Source organism: Tachysurus fulvidraco, chromosome 9 (genome assembly GCF_022655615.1).
Source record: "Tachysurus fulvidraco isolate hzauxx_2018 chromosome 9, HZAU_PFXX_2.0, whole genome shotgun sequence".
Lineage (NCBI taxonomy): Eukaryota > Metazoa > Chordata > Actinopteri > Siluriformes > Bagridae > Tachysurus > Tachysurus fulvidraco.
In genome coordinates, this window is record NC_062526.1 from 17,318,724 (window position 1) to 17,338,850 (window position 20,127).

At 40.0% G+C, this 20,127-nt stretch overlaps 3 protein-coding genes across 10 annotated transcripts in view; 1 reads left to right on the forward strand and 2 right to left on the reverse strand.

Moving 5' to 3' along the window:
- The window catches only part of LOC113647473 (BOLA class I histocompatibility antigen, alpha chain BL3-7-like), a 189,315-nt gene that overhangs the window by 108,339 nt on the left and 60,849 nt on the right, over positions 1–20,127 (reverse strand). The gene's annotated exons all lie outside the window — the stretch shown is intronic.
- Positions 872–7,550, reverse strand: gltpa (glycolipid transfer protein a). Of its 3 annotated transcripts, none has more exons than XM_027154208.2 (6): positions 7,252–7,550; positions 6,632–6,978; positions 3,510–3,568; positions 3,267–3,400; positions 2,667–2,817; positions 872–1,840 (listed from the first exon to the last, which is right to left on the reverse strand). In XM_027154208.2, exons 2-6 carry the CDS (start codon positions 6,678–6,680, stop codon positions 1,658–1,660), a joined length of 576 nt encoding a protein of 191 aa, XP_027010009.2. In that variant the 5' UTR covers positions 6,681–6,978; positions 7,252–7,550; the 3' UTR covers positions 872–1,657. The 3 variants fall into 3 exon arrangements, with proteins under 3 accessions (XP_027010009.2, XP_047674553.1, XP_027010008.2); XM_047818597.1 differs by having other exon boundaries at positions 7,206–7,325; XM_027154207.2 differs by lacking the exon at positions 6,632–6,978.
- Positions 8,547–17,357, forward strand: LOC113647465 (trichoplein, keratin filament binding). Of its 6 annotated transcripts, none has more exons than XR_003441671.2 (17): positions 8,547–8,705; positions 9,347–9,545; positions 9,820–10,030; positions 10,110–10,166; positions 10,305–10,373; positions 10,479–10,652; positions 10,795–10,907; positions 11,003–11,069; positions 11,206–11,378; positions 11,680–11,761; positions 11,909–12,094; positions 12,271–12,414; positions 12,630–12,748; positions 13,756–13,870; positions 15,115–15,470; positions 15,714–15,771; positions 16,784–17,357. XR_003441671.2 is itself a non-coding variant. In XM_027154190.2 (13 exons), exons 2-13 carry the CDS (start codon positions 9,355–9,357, stop codon positions 12,660–12,662), a joined length of 1,500 nt encoding a protein of 499 aa, XP_027009991.1. In that variant the 5' UTR covers positions 8,548–8,705; positions 9,347–9,354; the 3' UTR covers positions 12,663–13,120. The 6 variants fall into 6 exon arrangements, 2 of the variants coding, with proteins under 2 accessions (XP_027009991.1, XP_047674527.1); XR_003441670.2 differs by lacking the exon at positions 13,756–13,870 and adding an exon at positions 13,936–14,012; XR_003441672.2 differs by lacking the exon at positions 13,756–13,870 and adding an exon at positions 13,939–14,012.

A 20,127-nucleotide genomic window follows, 5' to 3' on the forward strand; every position in this document is an offset into this window, starting at 1 on the left:
TCTCTGGACCCATGAGTGCCCTGGTGAATAGATTTAAAGTGGAGAAATGCAATCTGTTTGCCTTTATATCACTGTAAAGGAAGTGTGTAACATCTGACTGATAGCTATATAAATGAATATTGATATACATATATATGAATGTGTAATGAACAGGACATTTATTCTACAATTCAGTTAAACTGTTGCTTATTTTACGATATTTATTTAATTGTATTTTATCCCGCAGCGCCACCTTATGTTCGTCTGTGCTACTACAGTTGAATCAGGGGAAAATTGCAGTGCTGAGTATACAGCTCACAGCTGTGCTTGTGTTTTAACATACTATTTAGTAAGTTATACGCCTCGTTGATGTTTAAAAACGTAAAAATCACATAATGGACAAGAAGAATGAGTTACAAACACACGAGTTAGAAAGTGCAGCTTTCATGCACATCACTGCATCACACTACATACAGTATGATCTGAGCCATGCTAGTGGTATGAAAATGGAAAACTAGCATTGGGACTGCATGTTTGATTACACTACTTCTGTTTCTGATTATATTTTATTTCTCTGGTTTTATTTTATATATATTTTTGAGATCTTTATTCTTTCCTCTGCTAGTGGCTTTTTTTAGGACAGCCATACAAAGCATTTCATTACATGTTGTACCGTGTATGATTGTGTACATGACAAATGAAAATTTAATTTGAATTGTGCATCTTTAATAATTATTTAATATAATGTCATGTTCTTTTGCTCTCTTTCCTACACACACACCAGATAGTTTAAACCCTGTTAAAAGTGAACACCACATGAGATAGAAATTGAAATAAATCACATTAGACATAACCAAACTACAGAATGCAGAAGAAAAATGTCAAACCATGCGAAATTTCACCAAAATTCAGTATTTTATTGGTCCATTTAAGCACTAAAAATCAGCTTTAACAACATAGCACATTTCCTTAGTACCACTCACCAGAGGCACCAACAATCTACTACTTCCTACCAAGCATTATTTAATCTATTACAGGATAAGCTCAAATAATTTATTTATAGAACTGACTCAAAGAATTATCTGAGTCAGTGGCTCTGATGTGGCATTTTACAGCACCAACTGCCCCTGTGGCTAATGAACCTGTTAGTTTGCAGGGAGCTCTTCAATGCAGGGAGTTGGATATGAAGATTGATCATTTCAGTAAACTGCTTAATCCTGACTAGTGTCACAAAGGTTGTCATTTACATTGTTTTTATATTTTTCTACATAGATCCAGCTTAAGTTTATTAAGGCAGATGCAACCATATACAGTATAGGCAGGCAGCATTGTGTCTGCAGTGTGTTGGTCCTCCACCATCCTGTCATTTTTAAAGTAGAGTAACCAAATATATAGGTTTATTTCTGATAATATGATAGAAATCATTTATAAGAGGACTTCAAAGAGATTGTAACACATGTCCATTTGCCCTGACTCATTACACATCAAACTGACACTGATATTCACATAGCAGTGTCCTGAATAAGAGTCAGCACCCTCCAGCTGGACGGGCCACATGGCCAATACAGAACAGAAAATAAACAACAAACAAGAGGCTCAGAGAAACCCTGAGACAAATGTGCTCCAATCAGAATGCAGATCAGTCTGACATGAGCCAATGAGAATACAGAACAGCAGCTCAAGCTTTGTACTCAAGCTCAGCGTTCATCTTGGTGTACATCTCGTAGATGGCGTCGATGGTGGCAGTGAAGTTGACGAGAAACTGGCGCACTCTTTCCAGGCAGTCCTCCTCTTTAACATCACGCCCTTTAGACAGCGCCTTCAGGAAATCTGACTTGTACGGCGCAGCATATAGCGCAGCCTAGAGGAAGACACAGGAAATGATTAGCACAGGTGTGTCTAGTTTTCAATTAGACAATTCTATTTTGTCTTCCAATTATAAAACACAACAAAACCATAGTCTATTGCTGTCTTTGATTATTCAAACTATTGTTCCTGTGGTTTATTATCTGGTGTTAAATAAATACTACAGGACCACTTTAACCTGATGTCTATTCACTGTCTGTAGTGAATGTACGATTATAACACATTAGACTTGTCAGACTAGTTAAAGTTATATGAGTGGTCACATGTCATCTACAGGCAGGTAATGTTTAGATGGAGAAATAAAAATTCAGAAGCAACTAACCAGCACGCAAACAGAAAAACATACCTCAGAATTTTACCATACAAACTGATCTAATTTGATTTAAACTTCATTCTTTAACTTCTAGCTTCGTTTATACAATACACAGAGGATGTAAGTGAAATGTTAGCCAGACATTCTTTTTCCTAGACATGTGCCAAGCTTCAATAAGAAACCAGTGAAGAAAAGGTACAATTTGAATGTCTAGCTTGAATTGAGCAATAATAAATCCTGCTTTTTTGTGTTCTTCATGTTGGCTCATGAGTATGAGTTTCATAAATTACCTGTTGCTTTAAATGAAGCCATATTGAAGCAATAGCAACTTCTACCAGGAGCTAATGTGCCTTTTACAAGTAACTGACTTTTTTCTTGCGTGAATTTTTATTCATGTTTGTTTAGAGGAGATTTTTTGAGTTCCAAAACAATGAACATAGTATAAAGCGTTCAGTGACTGTAAGCTATGTCAGAGATGAATAATAGTGACCCTGTAACATGCTCTTACTTTGAAGAGTTTTTGCACAAACCAGCTGTGGTATTTTCTCAGCGAGATCTCATAGGCTTTAGTGACGTTCACTCGGATCAGGTTGGGGTTGTTCTCATCCTTCTCACCGTCCGCTAAACTCTGCAGGAGGACCTGAATGAAGCGCAGCCCCCTGAAACCGTGAAGGACACACATTCATCTGTGAGAGCTTCTTCAAATACTAATGCATTTTAACAGGAATAAGAGAGATACCTGTAACAGCAACAGGAACGGGAACAGAAAAATAGACACAAAGGGGAGTAGCAATAAGTACAGGATGAGGAACAGGCATGGGAACAAGAGATGGACTAAGAATGGGGAAACTCATTGAACCAGGTATGGGGATTAAAACAGGACCAGAAACAGAAAAAAATGGACAGGAATAGAAAAAATAAAGTAAGAGAAGAGTAAGGGATGATGAAGAGAAAGGAAACTTGAATTGGAAGACAAAGCAAAAACAGAAGTAAAAACAGGAATGGGACAAAAACAAGTCTACTTTATCTTATATAATGTCTCTGAAATCCTGAATATGTGACAATAAAAGCCACTTAATTGCTGATATAATTGTATAATACTTCAGACCTTTTGAGCCACATGAGAGAGAGTGTTGCTCCTACTCTGGGCCACTCGGCCGTGTACATCTCCTTCTCAGCCTCCAGGATCTGCTGCAGCGTCCTGTATCGACTCGGGTTGGTGTCATACACAGCCTTGATTTTCTTAGAGGGGAAAAAAACATTGTCACACATTACCAATAACCAATAAAGTTAGCAAACCCTGTTATTCTGGATTTTGTTGTGCTGTGTCTAACAGCTGAAGTGCACTCACAGTTATGTTTCCAGCGATGTCGGCCTTAATAGGGGCAAAAACAGTGGAGCCGAGACAATCTGCACAGAGACCAAATAAAGTGAGAGCATGCAGGCCTACCTACTTCAAATAACTAACACATGCATGCGGTTCAGTCATCATCGGGCGTTGATTAGAATACTCAGCGTTATAAAAATCCAAGAGAAATAGAATCCATAAACTATCAAAACAAGCCCAAGACAAACATCTAGAAAAGTATAAGTCAGGGTTTGGTATAAAGTGCCAAGAAGCAAACAATAGACCAAAATGCTGCCAGCACCATGCTTCATATTGCATTACTTCATATTGCAACTATTATACTGTGTAACTATTACACTATTTAATGCTAGCTTTAATATGTGGCTTGCTAGCATTAACCTGATGTTGCGTTTAGAAAGTTAGCTAATTGAATTTTAGTTGAATTTGAGTTTTTGAGCAGTGTTTTTTAAATTACTGTTTAAACAGAAAAATAAACAGCACTCAGTACACAAACCTCTTAGATGCTAATCTTTGAGATTTTTTTCTGAACTCTGAGTGACCTACAGTGTTTGGTGTATGAAATAAAGGGCTGAAGTATGTCTCTGAATAATTAAGGACATTTAGAGAGCATGACAGATTTGTGAACGCAGTGACGCTGGGTCATGAATTTTTCAGCGGCCCCACAATGGAGAGGAGCAGGTTATCATGGCAGGAATCAGGAGCTGAGGTTAATGAGCTTAACGTATACATGAATAAAAGCAAAAGACTTGTCGTAACCCAATTCTGTCAGATAGAACGTGCGGTTCCTGCTCGCTTTCATAAGCAATGAATAAGTCTACACAAGGGGAAACTGTGGTTTAGTAAGTTCATACACTGAGGTCCACTTTTCTGATGCTAGCTTACTTTTCCTGGGTATTGACGTGTTATTTTCACTGGGTGAAAGACAGACTTCTGGTTTTGTTTGTTTAAATAAGATTTGTGTGAATTGATCAGACACTCATTTTTAAAGGAAAGGGAGAATGAAGCTGATGTGATTGGAGATGCTGTTCTTTACAGAAAGGAGAGAAGCTGATGTGATCGGAAACTCCCTTACTAAATGAACGTAGTATCGCTGATGTGATCAGACAATTCTCATTTGAGCTCATTTGATTGGACATTTGGTTCATAAAATGAACAAAAAGAGCTCATTTGATTGGACAGTTGCTTCTTAAAGGAAAGGAGATGACATGATTTGATCGTGACCTGATGTGCAGTGTAAAAATCAGCTGCACAAAAATGTGAAATGATTTAGTCTAGTCTGAATGTAAAAATGAGCCTTACTGCAGCTACAGAATGTGCACCATTGTGACAGTCAGGTGTCCAGTCAACTGGTGTTTATTTGGAAGCATGTAGGTGAGCAGAAATTTAGAATGAGCCCCATGCAGTTATAGTCAGATGTGTCCTGAAAACTGATCACCAGCGTTGGTCTCGCTGCATGTATCCTGCAGGGACAGTGAGAAAGCCGGCCGCTGACAGCCTTCACTACACAGACTGTTGTCCACCCTGCACCGGGCCGTGTCCTATTACGCACCAGTTCTTCACATTTTCCCTGCAACCTCTCTCCCCTCAGTGTGAATGTGTTCATTATAGGTGAAGCTTTTTGACAGCATTCACTGGATGAACAATGGACAATGTTTCATGATTTCTCTCGTATTTGCTACACAGTTCATGCTCGCCAACAAATGCCTTCAGCCCACCACATACACCTTTGTCTGTGCTTACTCATATTACACACTAATTATACTGCTTTAACACTGGGGTGTCAGAAAGCTGGAGTCCCAGAGGGCTGTTGTCCTGGTTAGTTTTCTGCTAATTAGCAGCTACACTGGTCCATGTGTAAACCGTTGTGTGTATCCCGGGGGGTGTATCCAGAGCACGGTGTGTGTCTAACTTAAGTTAATATGCTAACACAAGTGTTAGACTTGAGCTGCAACTAACGATTAGTTTTGCCATTTTGATTTCCTTTTTATTCAATTGACATCAAATCAGATTTAAATATACAAAAAAAATTCTAACACATTAATGTTATGAAACATTTCATTTGAAGCTTCACCTATACATCATTGTTTTTCTCAGAATAGAACATGGATAACTGCAGCTAGTCACTCTCATGTCATAGACATTTCTTTATACATCAGTAAAATATGTTTTGAAATGTTGGACTGGTAATGTTAATGAATTAACCGTAACACTGATGCTGATTTATTGCAGGTGATGCACAATGCTCTGGTTATAACCCAAACACACTTCAAGAGCCATTCTGAAAGTCTCTCCAATATTAGACCTTAGTCCAGAGCTAGTAATGTTCTTCATGCTATAACTCCATTCTCTGAACTCTGTCTGTGAGTTGGAACACCGGCACAATGAGGACTGGCATCTAATCCGGATGTCTGGTTCAGGTAGTGAATCCATTAGAAAGCGGTTTTCATATGCATGAACAGCACAAAGCAGCTTGGATGGAGCCCACAGCAATCCGACACCCTGCCAATCAATTTTCTCAACTTCAAATCGAGACCAGATGATTAAATTACTCAAGCAAACAGGCCTCTTGACTGGCGAGCGATTCGGGGAAATCCGATCCAAATACAAAAAGTGAATAATAGCAGATCAGATCCTATCGCTTTTCAGCAAGTGTCACAATCAGGAATGGAAAATCCCACAAGGCTGCAAATCAAACTAGATATTCAGATAAACGATGCAGACAAAACAGGTTGTTCCTTAGGGACTAACAAAAGGGAATAAACTGATTAGAGACCAATAGACATGAGCTAATAGTGTATTTTCATATCATAATATGCCTATAATATAACGTTTTATCTTTATCATCATATCACAAACTTATTATTTCTTTTTCAAACTTAAACCAACTCATCCAACAGAATCATTGAAGTGTGTGTTGAATAAGATCAGAGGAACTGAACTCTCTCCGTGCAGCTGGTTTAACTTTAACTAAAGTTCAGAGGAAGTTCATGAAGCCAGCAGAAGAAAGGATAAAAAAAACAAAGATTTATAAACTCCCTGTAGATAATTGGGCTTACGATCCTCACAGTTCCTATTAGTTATAATGCAGTTATAACATCACTCACAGCGATTACAGAAGATTCTGATGAACAAGGAATCAAACATTTCACTCATGTTGATTATTCTGCATTCTGAAAGAGTGAAAACAAAATGTAATCCCAAAATATTGAGTATAGAGATGACCCAGGTTTATCCTTATTTGTTTTTACGTCAGATGACGCAGGTCTTTTGGATTAAAACTGAAACATTTACTTTCATAATGGCACCATAACAACACTATAATTCCTAACAATAATAAAGAGAATGAACATTCCTGAGTCTGTGGCCTGGCCAATGTTTTCCTTTTCGTTCAGATGTTTCTCATCTTTATGAAGCTGATGAATGTGATGAAGATTTAGCAGTGATTACAGATCTGAGCAGCAGATACAAAACATTAACCTTAAAAACATTACAGACTGAACATGTCAATATTTAGCCTAAAGCTTTGATTTATATAATACTGATGTGTTTGGCTGATGAATCATCTCAGATCCCTGAGCATGACAAGGTTGTAGTTTATGACTGGGTGTGAAATAATAATAATAATAATAATAATAATAATAATAATAATAATAATAATAATAATAATAATAATAATACCATGCTCTGTGGGGTGATGTGATGTAGGTGTCTCCTCCAAACTTACCAAAGAAGGGCGGAAGGTAAGAAACCGCCTCCAGGAAGGGTCTGGTCTCTACCTGTTTGTCGGCTGGGAGCTGCCTGAACTGGTGCTCCATTAGAAGAGCCATGACAGCTGGTAAACAAAAAGAAACTAACAAACAAAAATAACTGCGACAGTGAAGTCAGAGTTTAAACGTGACGCTAATATGAAACATAGAGATCTCGCGCCACCGCTGAGAGCCGATTATTCGACTGTCTTCTGTGTTTGACGAATAATCGGCTACAGCAGCAGCTGGAAGCTCAGTGATTATTTCAGACAGCTGTAGCTTATATTGAACAGGTGTACAGCTGGAGAGCCAATCAGATTCGTGTGGGCGGGTCGGTTGGTGTAGTTTTACCTGTTCTACAGTATTCATAGACTATCGGTTTGTTTTTAATAGTTTTTTCAAAACGGATTCATTTATTATACTAAAAGATTAATAAAGCCTTTCATGTACCTTCCCAGGTTAAGATATATGTACAAAGATGGTTTTCTCTCCAGTGGCATGTAGAAGCATTTGTGATGTATTTATTGTCAAACCATATTGACTGTGTAGGTGTAATGGGTGTAATGTTAGTATAGTTTTATTGGAACAAATCAAGATGTCAACAACATTCTTGTATGTAATAAATTCCTTAAAGGAGCTTTTCAGAGATAGTTTTAAAAGTAATTAAAACATTAAAAATCTCATTCAGAAACCTTTCCATAAAGCTCAAATATTCATGTACTTTTTTTTTCTTCAAATGATTGTCCCGTTAATTTGTCCAGTATATATAACTTTACAGTATAGTGCTGAATGTCCCTTTAAATATTGTGCATAATGTACATTTATGCTGTACACAGTTTACACAACTTAAAGTTTACTGAAGATAAATAATTGTTAATCAGGAGTTGAGATGTATTGTATTTCTGCTGTTTTGTATACTAATTTTTAACTTATTTGATGTGTATGTACTGATGATGCTTTTTGGGGTGTGCAGTGATTTAAACACAGCAGATATAATCCTAAAGCACAAAATAAAAGAAGCACATTACTGACAGTAAATGTCTAAGCTTTACTTAAAGAAGCTCTTCACGATATTATCTACTAGTCTAACACACACCATTACACCTTTCTTAATCAATCTATCTATCTATCTATCTATCTATCTATCTATCTATCTATCTATCTATCTATCTATCTATCTATCTATCTATCTATCTAACTAACTAACTAACTAACTAACTAACTAACTAACTAAAACATCTTGTGACGGTTTGACCCTCACCGCGCGCCGTACCGTAACTAGGAAGTTTGTACAGTAACCAGGAGAAACGGAGGTGTGTGTTGATTTCTGTTTTTAACCGTTAGTCTTTGTGTTCAGTCGATTAAGGCCTCTTTCAACTGAACAAATCTTTCACAGAACTTTCCAGAACCTGCAGTTGTAGACTGTGAAGAGGTAAGAAAAAAAAAAAAAAAAAAAGTGAGATAATCGCTCCTGGATCTTGTTTATTTAGCTTATAAGCTAATTGAGCTAATAGCAGTGATATCAGTGATTTGATGATAACAGATCAGCATTCAGCAGCTTGCACAGTGTCACAGCTTCATTTCTTCATGTGTTTAAACATTTTATTCACTCCTGCTGTAGATCCTGTTCAAGTGTGGCTTTTATTATTAAAGGAGCAGTTTAAATAATGTTGTTATTATAGAACACTTGTTAAAGTTTGACTTTCATTTTGCACTGGAGACACCAGGCTACCAAGTCAGTGGATACCAGTTTAGAAACAATTTTAGCAATGTCTGTCATGGTGTAAGATGTATTACAGACACAATATATACTGATCAGCAATGTATCTTTAAACTAATCTTCCCATTTAATAATAATAATAGGATTTAAAAACTCATTCAATTGTAGCCAAGGATACTGTAGAGATGTATAACATATGGTTAATCATAAAACCGTGTAGTAATAAGATGAGGAATAAAAACAATGCTAAATCTAATAGAAACAAAATAATGCTATTAAAATGCATAGACAGACCAATGAGGTAACTCTAACTCTATGCACAGCGTGACATCTGTATGTGACTTTATCTTCAGGCTGAACAATGGCATTACCTACTCTTTCCTCACACTGGCCCGGACGAATCCGTCCTCTGGATCGTCAGTTGGCGCGTCAGAGAGAACAGGAGGCACGACGTCTCCAACAGTGGCAGGCGCACTCACAATATTTTAAAGAGCAGCATGTTCGCAGCAGTAAACAGGCACACTGGAGCTCCCGTCAGTCCTATCAGCAGAGGTAAGCACTGGGTCAGCAGATGAATCAGTTCAGAGATCTTCTCCTAAACCCGCAAATCTCATTAAACAGTTTACATGTTTCAGCCTGGTTTTATTGTAACAAACAAGAATCTGTCAGTGTAAAAGATGTACTTTATAAACTCCTGTTTAGTGCTGCAAGTGATTTTAGGTTGTAAGAATGAACAGATGATATCGGTGATGAGTGGAGAACATTTTACTAACTCCAAATCTAGTCACCTTGACTTTCCATATTTTCTCTCGCTTCTGGGTGTCAGCATGTCGGCGTTCCGACGTGAGCGCCTGCAGGAGGAGAGGAGGAGGAGCGTGGAGGTGCGCAGGGAGCGTCTGAGGAACATGCTGCAGGAGGAGAATGCACAACTGGAGGATGAGCTCCGAGCCTCCACCCGGGACAGGGGTGCCACCCTCAGGCAGCAGCAGGAGAGGGCAGAGGATCTGCGAGCAGCCAGAGAAGAGCGCAGGAAGAAGGTGATACGGCTTATATGTCGCAGTACACCAAACAGTATTTGTATTTAACTCTTAATACTGTTGTTTTCTCTCTCTGAAGATCGCACAGGAGCTTCTGAAGGAGACCTGGAAGAAGAACAATCCAGAACTGCGTATGGTGAGTGTGGGAAAGACTGGATATAGCATCCATGTGAACTCACGGTACTGTGAATATGGTGATGTCACCACCTACCTAGGTATAGATGTGTGTGTGTGTGTGTGTGTGTGTGTGTGTGTGTGTGTGTGTGGGGTGCAGGTGGAGTCAGAGCTGCATAAAGATCACGTGGTGAGCCAGTGGCAGGTGCAACAGCAGCACAAAAAACAGGTAAAAATGTTTGTTTTATATTATCAAGTCTTTTTTTAGATTCTAAAAAGACGTACAAGTGATTTTTTTATGATGAGGCGCTTACTGTTTTTTTTTAACCCCAAGGTAGAGGAGCAGAACATGCAGGAAAGGCTGCGTTTTGAGAACGAGTACGAAAGAAGCAGACGGGAGGCACTGGAGAGGATGAAGGAGGAGGAAGAGAGGAGGAAGGAAAAAGAGAGGGAGAGATTCGAGTTTCTGCGTCAACAGATGGAGGAGCTCAAAGTCAGAGATGAGGAGGTGAGTTTAATATTAAAAAATTTAAAAACACTCTGAAAACAAACAAGTTAATTCTGCAATTTATGTTTCCAATTCTTTTCAGATCTCGAGAACATCGATGCAGTCTGTGGGTTAATTGCTAACGCGTGTTTGTGTGTTCTAGAGTCGGCGTCTGCAGCAGGAAGAGGACGCTCTGCTGACCAAGCGGTTGGAGGTGGAGCAGCTCGAGGAGGACAGGAGGAGAGCCGAGGAAAGCCGGAAGAAATCCGAGTTCGGGTGAGACTGAGACGGTGGTGTTTTTTGCTTTTGTGACGATGTCACCGTGTGATGTAATAGTGATTTAAGTGCTCTGACTTCTGGTGTTCCTGCAGACGTTTACTGAGCCGTCAGTATCGAGCACAGCTGAAGAGACGAGCACAGCAAGTCCAGGAGGAACTGGTGAGTGAGACACCATGGAGAAGAATATCTTCTATACCAAAGAAATGACCAACACTGGGTAAATTTAACTGTGATATAGGACCGTGCTTGTTCTAAGTTTCCCTCATCTCTCTTGTGTCTCCTTGTATGTTCCCAGGAGGCGGATCGGAGAGTCCTGGCTGCGCTGATGGAGGGTGAGGAGGAGGAACGGAGGGTGGAGAGTGCGAGGAGGGAGAGGGCGGTGGCTGATGTGGCATGGATGAAGAGAGTTCTGGAGGAACAGCTGCAGCTGGAGAGAGAGCGAGAAGCAGAGTTTGACCTGCTCTACAGGTGGGGATGGGGCAACGGTTAGGGTTTCATTTCTATTATGGCTCAGGGTTTCAGTAAAATCACAGCACATGCTCATCGTTTCACCATGTAACATCACTGCATAGTGAGGATTTAAACTGTTTCACTTCCTGATTATAATGTTTCGTCTGATGTCATCATCTACACTGCTGTAGCATAACATTAACAACAGAATCCATCATACTGATGTATGTCACTGCTCTCCCAATGCCAGTATTTATTTAAATACCCTGTGTGTGCGTGTGCGCGTCTGTGCGTGTGTGCGTGTGTGTGGTCCAATCAGAGAGGAGGCACAGAGGGTGTGGGATGAGCGTGAGGCTCAGTGGGAGAGGGAGAGGAGAGCCAGAGAAAGACTCATGCACGAGGTAAACTATACCTCAGACACATCAGACTACTGACATTACCCCTGTAGAGATACTCAAAATATGTTCAGTGTCTGGTGTGTACACATCTGTGTGTGTTCATGTCACAGCACTTTAGAGGCTTTAGGTAGTTGTCTATGTGTGTGTCAGGTGCTGAATGTGCGTCAGGAGCAGCTGCACGAGCGGATGGAGGAGAAGCGCAGGGCTCGGGAGGAGTGCGAGAGGAGGAGGGTGGAGCTTCTACAGCAGCTGGAGGAGGAAGAGGAGGAGAAACGACAGCAGAGGGAGGAGCAGGAGCAACAACGCACCACACGCATGCAGGACATCAGCACTCAGGTGTGTGTTTAAATATTACACCTAACATTTTGCAAAATAAAAAAAAAACCCAATTCTCACCAAAATGTCAGATTAAAGCTCATAACATTTCTTTGCATTTTTTTTAAAAGCACAAGATCATTTATGATTGTGTTCCACTCGAGCTGGTGCTCAAACACTGTGTGTCTTCACTTCAGGTGGAACAGAGACGCAGGGAGAAGTGGGAGGAGCAGCAGAGGCTCGAACAGGAGGAGGCGGAGCTGAGGGAGGGGCTCAGGCTTGAGGAGGAAGAGCTTCGGCTGGAGACAGAGATGATGACTCGGCGTGGCTACGAGGAGAGGGTGAGAGCCTCAATAACACTTTTCTCCTCGTTGTACATGAAGTTTTAATGATAAGAATATTGTGCTCAGAATACATATATTGTGCTTTTGAATACTAAATGATCCGAAGTGTTGATTCATTTCCTATAACAGCAGCTCTCACAGTAATGGAAGGGGTCTCTGCAGTCCGAGGTAAAGCTGTAACTTCTCTGAATCGAGGTTTGTCCTTTTTGCAGATTCACAGCAGGCCTCGTTCAGCCTGGACATGAGGAGACGAGGACACACCGACCCTCACACTGATGCCCTCCGGTGTAGTTAGTGGTATTTCTGGCAGTAGCTCAGTGGCTCAGATCAGGTAGTGTGTGTGTGTGTGTTTGTGAACAGTGGATCAGGTGTGTGTCAGGACACAACACTCTTCACTCACATGTACTGTGGTTTATCAATAAACTGTAAATATATAAAATAACTGATTTGTCAGTTAGTGACCGCTCAATCTGTCGTTTTTTACAATTTGATCAACATCATACGAGACTATAAACACTTCGAAACAGCTGCATGATAAAACAACAGCCAGTATGCAGAATAGCAGCGTTTTATAGCAGCGTTTTATATACCAGGGTGTGTCGTGTTTAAACCTTGTGTTAGATTAGCTCATCACTGTTGGCTGGCTTTATAGCAGAACACAATGTTTTATAGCAATAAACAAATAAATTGTCTGTGTTTTGTATCTCTGAAATGTTGTGTAGTCATTTCAGCTTGCATTTATATCATCAAACATCTGTAATTAAATCTTTTTTGTCAAACAGGGCTGATGACCATGATGTTAATTATTTATTAATATGTTCAGGCACATTTCTAATAAGCATCAATACATTAGTGTTGTTATAATAGAACACTTCAGGATGTGCGGTTAGAGGAGAATCATTTCACACTCATGTGTGGTTCAGTCTGTTTCTATTAGAGCAGCATTACTGTATTTCTATCACAGGAATTACTTCAGAATCACAGTCTTTTCTTTAAGGAAATCTCTTTTTTTCGGTTTTGTATTCTTCTATAATAAGATTGAAGTAATAGTAATAACAAGTCTCATTTTTTTCTATATTAGTATTGAAATGTGAAATAAATTAAGGAAATATATCACAGGGTTTATCCAGAATGATGCCTTGGCTGCTTGAGTCTCAAGCTTTTCAAGAGGACAAACACTTTTTTGTAAGACAGATGTGTGTCAGTGTGTTGAGTGCATGATGATAGAGATGATAAAGATTAAAATCTACACCCATGATATTTAGTGACAGTGTTGCTGTACAGAAAACAAGTGATCTGGAAATGAATAATAATACTAATATACCTTTCTGTTCATAGGGCTTGGTGTGTATGTAGCAAGATTTCAGCACAAAGTCTTTAAATTCCACAAGCACAGAATATAGATTCTCAGTGCTAATGCACATCAACATCTATCTGGGTCATCAACATCTAAGTAAAGTGACAGAGACTTGATCCTTTTTTTTTTTTGCTTATGTTTGTTGTTGTGATGTGTTCCAGCAGGAGGCAGTACAGAGTTCAGAACGCTCATTGTTACCTCATCAGCACACTTCACAGGAAATCACACCACGTTTTGAGTAAATATACTGTAATACTTACCATGTACAGCGTTACTGTAGAAGTCTTTAATGTGCCAAGAACACACAAAGTACCATCAGTTTAGAGTTTGGAATTGCTTGATAAAACTCCAAAGGAACCTGTCATGTTTAACCTTTAGTGCCTGGTCCAGTTTTGGAGGGGTTCTCACAGGTTCTCTTGGCCTGACAGGAGTTCTACTTTACACTTCCATGGTTTTCCCCAGAGGGACAACTGAACAACCATCAATTGTTCTAGATTCCCTGAGATTATCTCTGTACTAAATGAATCAGCTGTGAGGAGGCTAATCTTCTTAACAAGAGTTTATCTACCTCTGTGTGTGTGTGTGTGTGTGTGTGTGTGTGTGTGTGTGTGTGTGTGTGTGTGTGTGTATATGTGTGTATATGTGTGTATATGTGTGTTTTATTGTGTGTGTAGGCCAGGGTCTGAAGTAGTGTATGTCAGCATCTATGTAACCACATAAGCCCTGCTAGAGAAAAGCTGCTCAACATCTCCACCCCCCCCCCCACACACACATTTTATATGAGTAAACAAATACACACACCTAGACTTGAGATACACACATTCCGTGTGTGTGTGAGACCTACAACACTCTGTGACCTATAATTCACATGCCTCTAAACCAGACTGACACATATTATTGCGGTTGCGTGTGTGTGTATATATATGTGTGTGTGTGAGAGAGAGAGCGGGTGAGAGAATTTTAGCAGCTGTGTGAATCAAGTTTTACATTAGGGCGGTGTGTTTGTCGTGTGTTTTCTGTCGTGTGTTTTATACAGACATTTTGAAAATTTAAATATATTTCAAAATAAGTCAAGAAACTAGAAACTGCATTAGAAGTGTGTGTTGTACTACCTGTATTTGTGTGTGTGTGTGTGTGTGTGTGTGTGTGTGTGTGTGTGTGTGTGTGTGTGTGTGTGTGTGTTTGTCTAAGAGAGAGAGATTTTGAGGAGGTTTTGGTGGGAATACAGTCTTCTGTCTATAAGCCGGTTTTGAAGAAGTGTGAATGAAAACAGATAAAAAAGTTGTTGAGGTTTCCTGGATCTTTTAATCTTTCCTGTTTCTGAATTATTCTGTCCTCAGGTCCACATTTTTATTCTTCATCCTCAGCAAACAAGAGAACCTCCTTATCATTATTATGAGCATCAAGCAGAAGGAACTCGTATCCCATCCATAGCTGTGTAATTCATCAGAGCAACACCAGAAGGCAGCAGATCATTGTGAATGGATCTACAGTTAGTGACCTCCAGGGTTTGTTTGTGAGTGAATCCCACAACCTCAAAGTGAAGGCCAGTGTTTGTGCTCAGTGTCACAAGCAGGGAGAAGATGGAGATGAAACCTGATGTACAGTGAATGACTTAGAAGAATTTTCTGCCAGGATGGAAAAGATTCTCAGAAACAAGAGATCCCTGTTAACTTGATGGCCATCACATTAACATGTAAATATTTTCACACAGCAGTGTAGAACCTGAATGGTTTCTACACAGTAACACAGGACTGAAACACAGAGATTAAACTGGTGGCATTTTTATATACAAATAATAATGAATTCAGAAAGAAAGGAACTATATGGCAAGCTTTACATATATATATATACACTAAAGAGCCTTCTGAACTGGTGTAACAAACTTTGATGATGATGATGCATCTTTTTTCTGCTTTATATTAATATATACATGCAGGAGTAAGCCGTCAGAGCAGCGTTTCGAGCCCTGAGATTTCTTCATGATTTACATTTTGGTGAGTCCCATATCGCAAAGCCGCTCACGAGTGATCAAAGCAGCAGCAGCAAGATCTCCGGCCTTGGTGTGTGTGTGTGTGTGTGTGTGTGTGTGTGTGTGTGTGTGTGTGTGTGTGTGTGTGTGTGTGTGTGTGTGTGTGTGTGCATGTGTGTAGTCAGTGCCAAGGCTCCACAGAGAGAGCAGCTGCCCTTGTTTTTATTGCTCCTTGCCTCCCTCCGTCTGAGAGGAAGAGCGAGAGCGGGGGATGAAGAGATAAAGAAAGATGTTTAGTAGTGCTTATGCATTTCCCTTGCCCTCTCTCTCTCTCTCTCTCTCTCTCTCTCTCTCTCTCTCTCTCTCTCTCTCTCTCTCTCCCTCTCTCTCTCTCTATCTCTGTCCATGTCTCACTTGCTTCCACAGGTGCACAGACCAAAATAGGAATTTTAACACCTAGAATAACAGTGGATATCATTAATTGGTACACCTAACATTTTCCTTTAAAGCATTTAAAATGAACAGTTGAAAAACGTTCAGAAAAGGAATGAACACAATTTTTCCTTTTCTTTTTTAAATGACATTTTTGGTGAACATTTAGACAACTTTTTCATCTTTATTTTATATCAAAGCTTCAGTATGAAACAACAAAACAGCTCTCTCTCTCTCTTTCTCTCTCGACTCTCTCTTTCTCTTTCTCTTACACACACACACACACATATGGCATGAGAGAAATTCTGTCCCAGACTGACCTTTGTCACCCATTCCAGAGTTCGTTCAGATTTATGAAAGGCTGTTCATGACACACACTCACTGCTCTCTCTCTCTCTCTCTCTCTCACACACACACACACACACACACACACACACACACACACACACGGACACACACACACACGGACACACATGGAGCCAGACACACATTCACAGGGCCAATGACCTAGAAGGTCACACCATTTAATTAAGGAACTCGAACACACAAACCCTGCTTCTTACACTTCCCCTCTCTCTCTCTCTCTCTCTCTCTCTCTGGAACAGACATCTGAAGAGGAACAGACATGAGCTAATTAACGACTCCAACACAGAGGCGGTGGAGTAGAACAAGGAGAGGAGGAGGAGTGAGAGAGTGAGCGAGTGAGAGAGATAGAGAGAGGGGGAAAGTAAGACAGGTGTAGTGACACTGTCACTGTAGGGTTTAAGCATTGAGACACACTCTCACCTCTCTCTTTAACACCTCCTCTATGTAAAGAATAAAAGGTGTTGCTGATGTAGTAACATACGGATTTGGTGATGTTGTTACTGTAAACACCCTGTTCATTATTTTCCTTCTAACAGCACATCCTGTACTGTTTTATTATTCTGATGTTAGCATGAAGCATAAGCTCCTCTGTTCTAAACGTCTACAGAAAGTTTGACCTGTAACAGAACGCCTTCCCCCAATCTGTTCAGGACCCATAAATTAGGTGTAATTAGCATCCTGTTGTGTCAACAAGCAACCTGCCTCAGGACCAGCATCTGGCCAGGGTTTTGAAGTCCACTTAATCTAATAACGTTCAGCAAAATCTGGGAAAACCTGCAGAATATTCAGATTATTAAAAAACTTTTTATTTCAGTCTTTGTTTTAAAATGAAAGCCAAAATTCTCCACCATCAGTCCAAACCTGCACATGTGAGAGATTTTATATAGAACTGAGCCTTTAAGGGAAACCGACTAGATTTCCTCAAACCCCGGTTAAAGTTGCACATGTCCACATTATCTGTCTTAGGGGAAAAAAACCCTTCAAAGACATTCACTGTTAGATGTGAAGAAGTAACATAAAAATACCAGCAAAATAACACAGCACACAGAGATGGAAGTCTGTAAATGAAGGACACAAAGTTTCACCCTCTTTATTAAGAGTTATGAATGTTTACAAGTAATGAAAAGATAAGCAGACCCACTGACAACCGTGAAGTGTGTGTGTGTGTGTGTGTGTGTGAGAGAGAGAGAGAGAGAGACCCCTCCACCTCCCACACACAGCTATGGAAGTGTTAACATGTTTGTCCTGCCAGAGGAAGAACAGGACAGTGAAGTGATCCACTGCTCCGTGTCTAAAAAAAAGAAATCTGAAGTCAGCTGTGAATCCTGAATGTTGATGAACAACAGGTGCGTCTCTCGTTCAGGAGGAGGTGACGTCCTGTCAGTCGTGCTGCAATGATCCTGATTAGCAATTAGAGTTGCTTCAGCCTGCGGAGTCTGTGTGACCTCGTGTTCTCTTTATCTTACACACAGTCTGCTGTGTCACTCAGCACAGCGCTTTTGTGGACTTGACCACTGTTGCAACTAAATGGAGCTATGACTACATCCACACATTCAATTATCCACCCATCCTTCAAACGATTCATCCTTCTAATTGACTGTTCATCATTCATGCATCTAATTATCCTTCCATCAGTTTAAATATGCAGCAACCATTCTTCCTTGCATTCAAACATCCACCTATCAATGGACTATCTATTTATCCATCCATCCATCCTTCCATCGATTTAACCATACATTCATTTAATTAGTAAGCCATAACAATCCATCCATCCATTTATCCATCCATCCATCCATTTATTCAATTATAGAGCTATTTGAATCCATTCATTTGATAATCCCTGCGTCTGATTATCTGTTCCATCTATACATTCAATCATCCATTTGTCAGACCATGCAGGCACGCATCCATCCGGCAATCTATTTATATAATAATCCATCCATCTGTCCAACCATCCATTTGTGTATCCGTTCAACCATCCCTCCATCTATTCAATCATGTTTATATGCATTTAAACATACATCCATCTGAATATTCATTCATTCATTCATTCATTCATTCATTCATCCATCCATCCATCTATCCAACCATTCACAGCAGCAACAGCTAAAAGGAATTCAGTCGCTGAAGCTTTGTTTTACATCCTACTGCTATAATTGTGTAATTCTCCATCACCGTCCATCATCTGTGTTCAGAGCCACAGAAAGTAGGGGTTCAGGCCGTGACCACAAAACTTACTGTGAGTCCTTACTGACGAGTGATTTGCTGTGGCTAAGTATTAAATATGAAACGCCTTTAAACTTGCACACAGTTCCCACGTCTCTGTGATCACTGAGAGCTCGACATGTTTCGAGAAGTTTGTCACAGACCTCAGATGAATTCAATGCTCTGTAAATCTCTCTCTAAAAAGGAAAAGGTAATGTTGCTTAAGATAAACTGATAAATAGATGAGAGGAATGAATAAAAAATCTAGTAGTGTGTCAGGGGAGGTCAGTGGAGATGAGGTCAGATAAACCTGTAAGGGAATCTGTCCTTGTGAGTTTGATGATCTCATTCAGCTCGAGGATTTAATCCACCTGCTTTTATGAGAATGCAGTGTAGAAAAATGGAAAAACTCTGAAAAATTCTGTATAATCATACACTCGCTAAAACTGTACACTCGATACAATCACACACACGATACCATACTAAAACTTTGTAATCACTGGCTATTATCACACAAATTATAATCACACACATGAAATAATCACACACATTATAATCTTACACATAATATTCACACGCACATTATAATCATACACATGAAAATCACACACATTATAATCACACACACACATTATAATCATGCACATAATAATCACACACTGACACTGGATGGGACACCAGGTATTATTTGCCACTCATTATAATCACACACACACATTATAGTCACACATAATAATCATACACACCTTATGATCACACACTGAAACTGGATGGGACACTGGCTATCATCACACATTCATGCATTCATTCATTCACTTATTTTCTACCGCTTATCCGAACTACTCGGGTCACGGGGAGCCTGTGCCTATCCCAGGCGTCATCGGGCATCAAGGCAGGATACACCCTGGACGGAGTGCCAACCCATCGCAGGGCACACACACACTCTCATTCACCCATACACTCACACACTACAGACAATTTTCCAGAGATACCAATCAACCTACCATGCATGTCTTTGGACCGGGGGAGGAATCCGGAGTACCTGGAGGAAACCCCCGAGGCACGGGGAGAACATGCAAACATGCACACACACAAGGCGGAGGTGGGAATCGAACCCCCAACCCTGGAGGTGTGAGGTGAACGTGCTAACCACTAAGCCTCCCTATCATCATCATCACACACACGAATCACACAATCATAACAATTACGCACACACATTATAATCACACATTCATCTCTCTCTCTCTCTCTCACTCTCACTCTCACTCTCACTCTGTCTCTCATTCTCTCTCAGGATTTCCTGGAAGAGAACAGGATTAGTAGATTGAGAGTGATGTCTGTAAGAATGAAATCTCAGTGAAGTGTATAAATGGGAGCA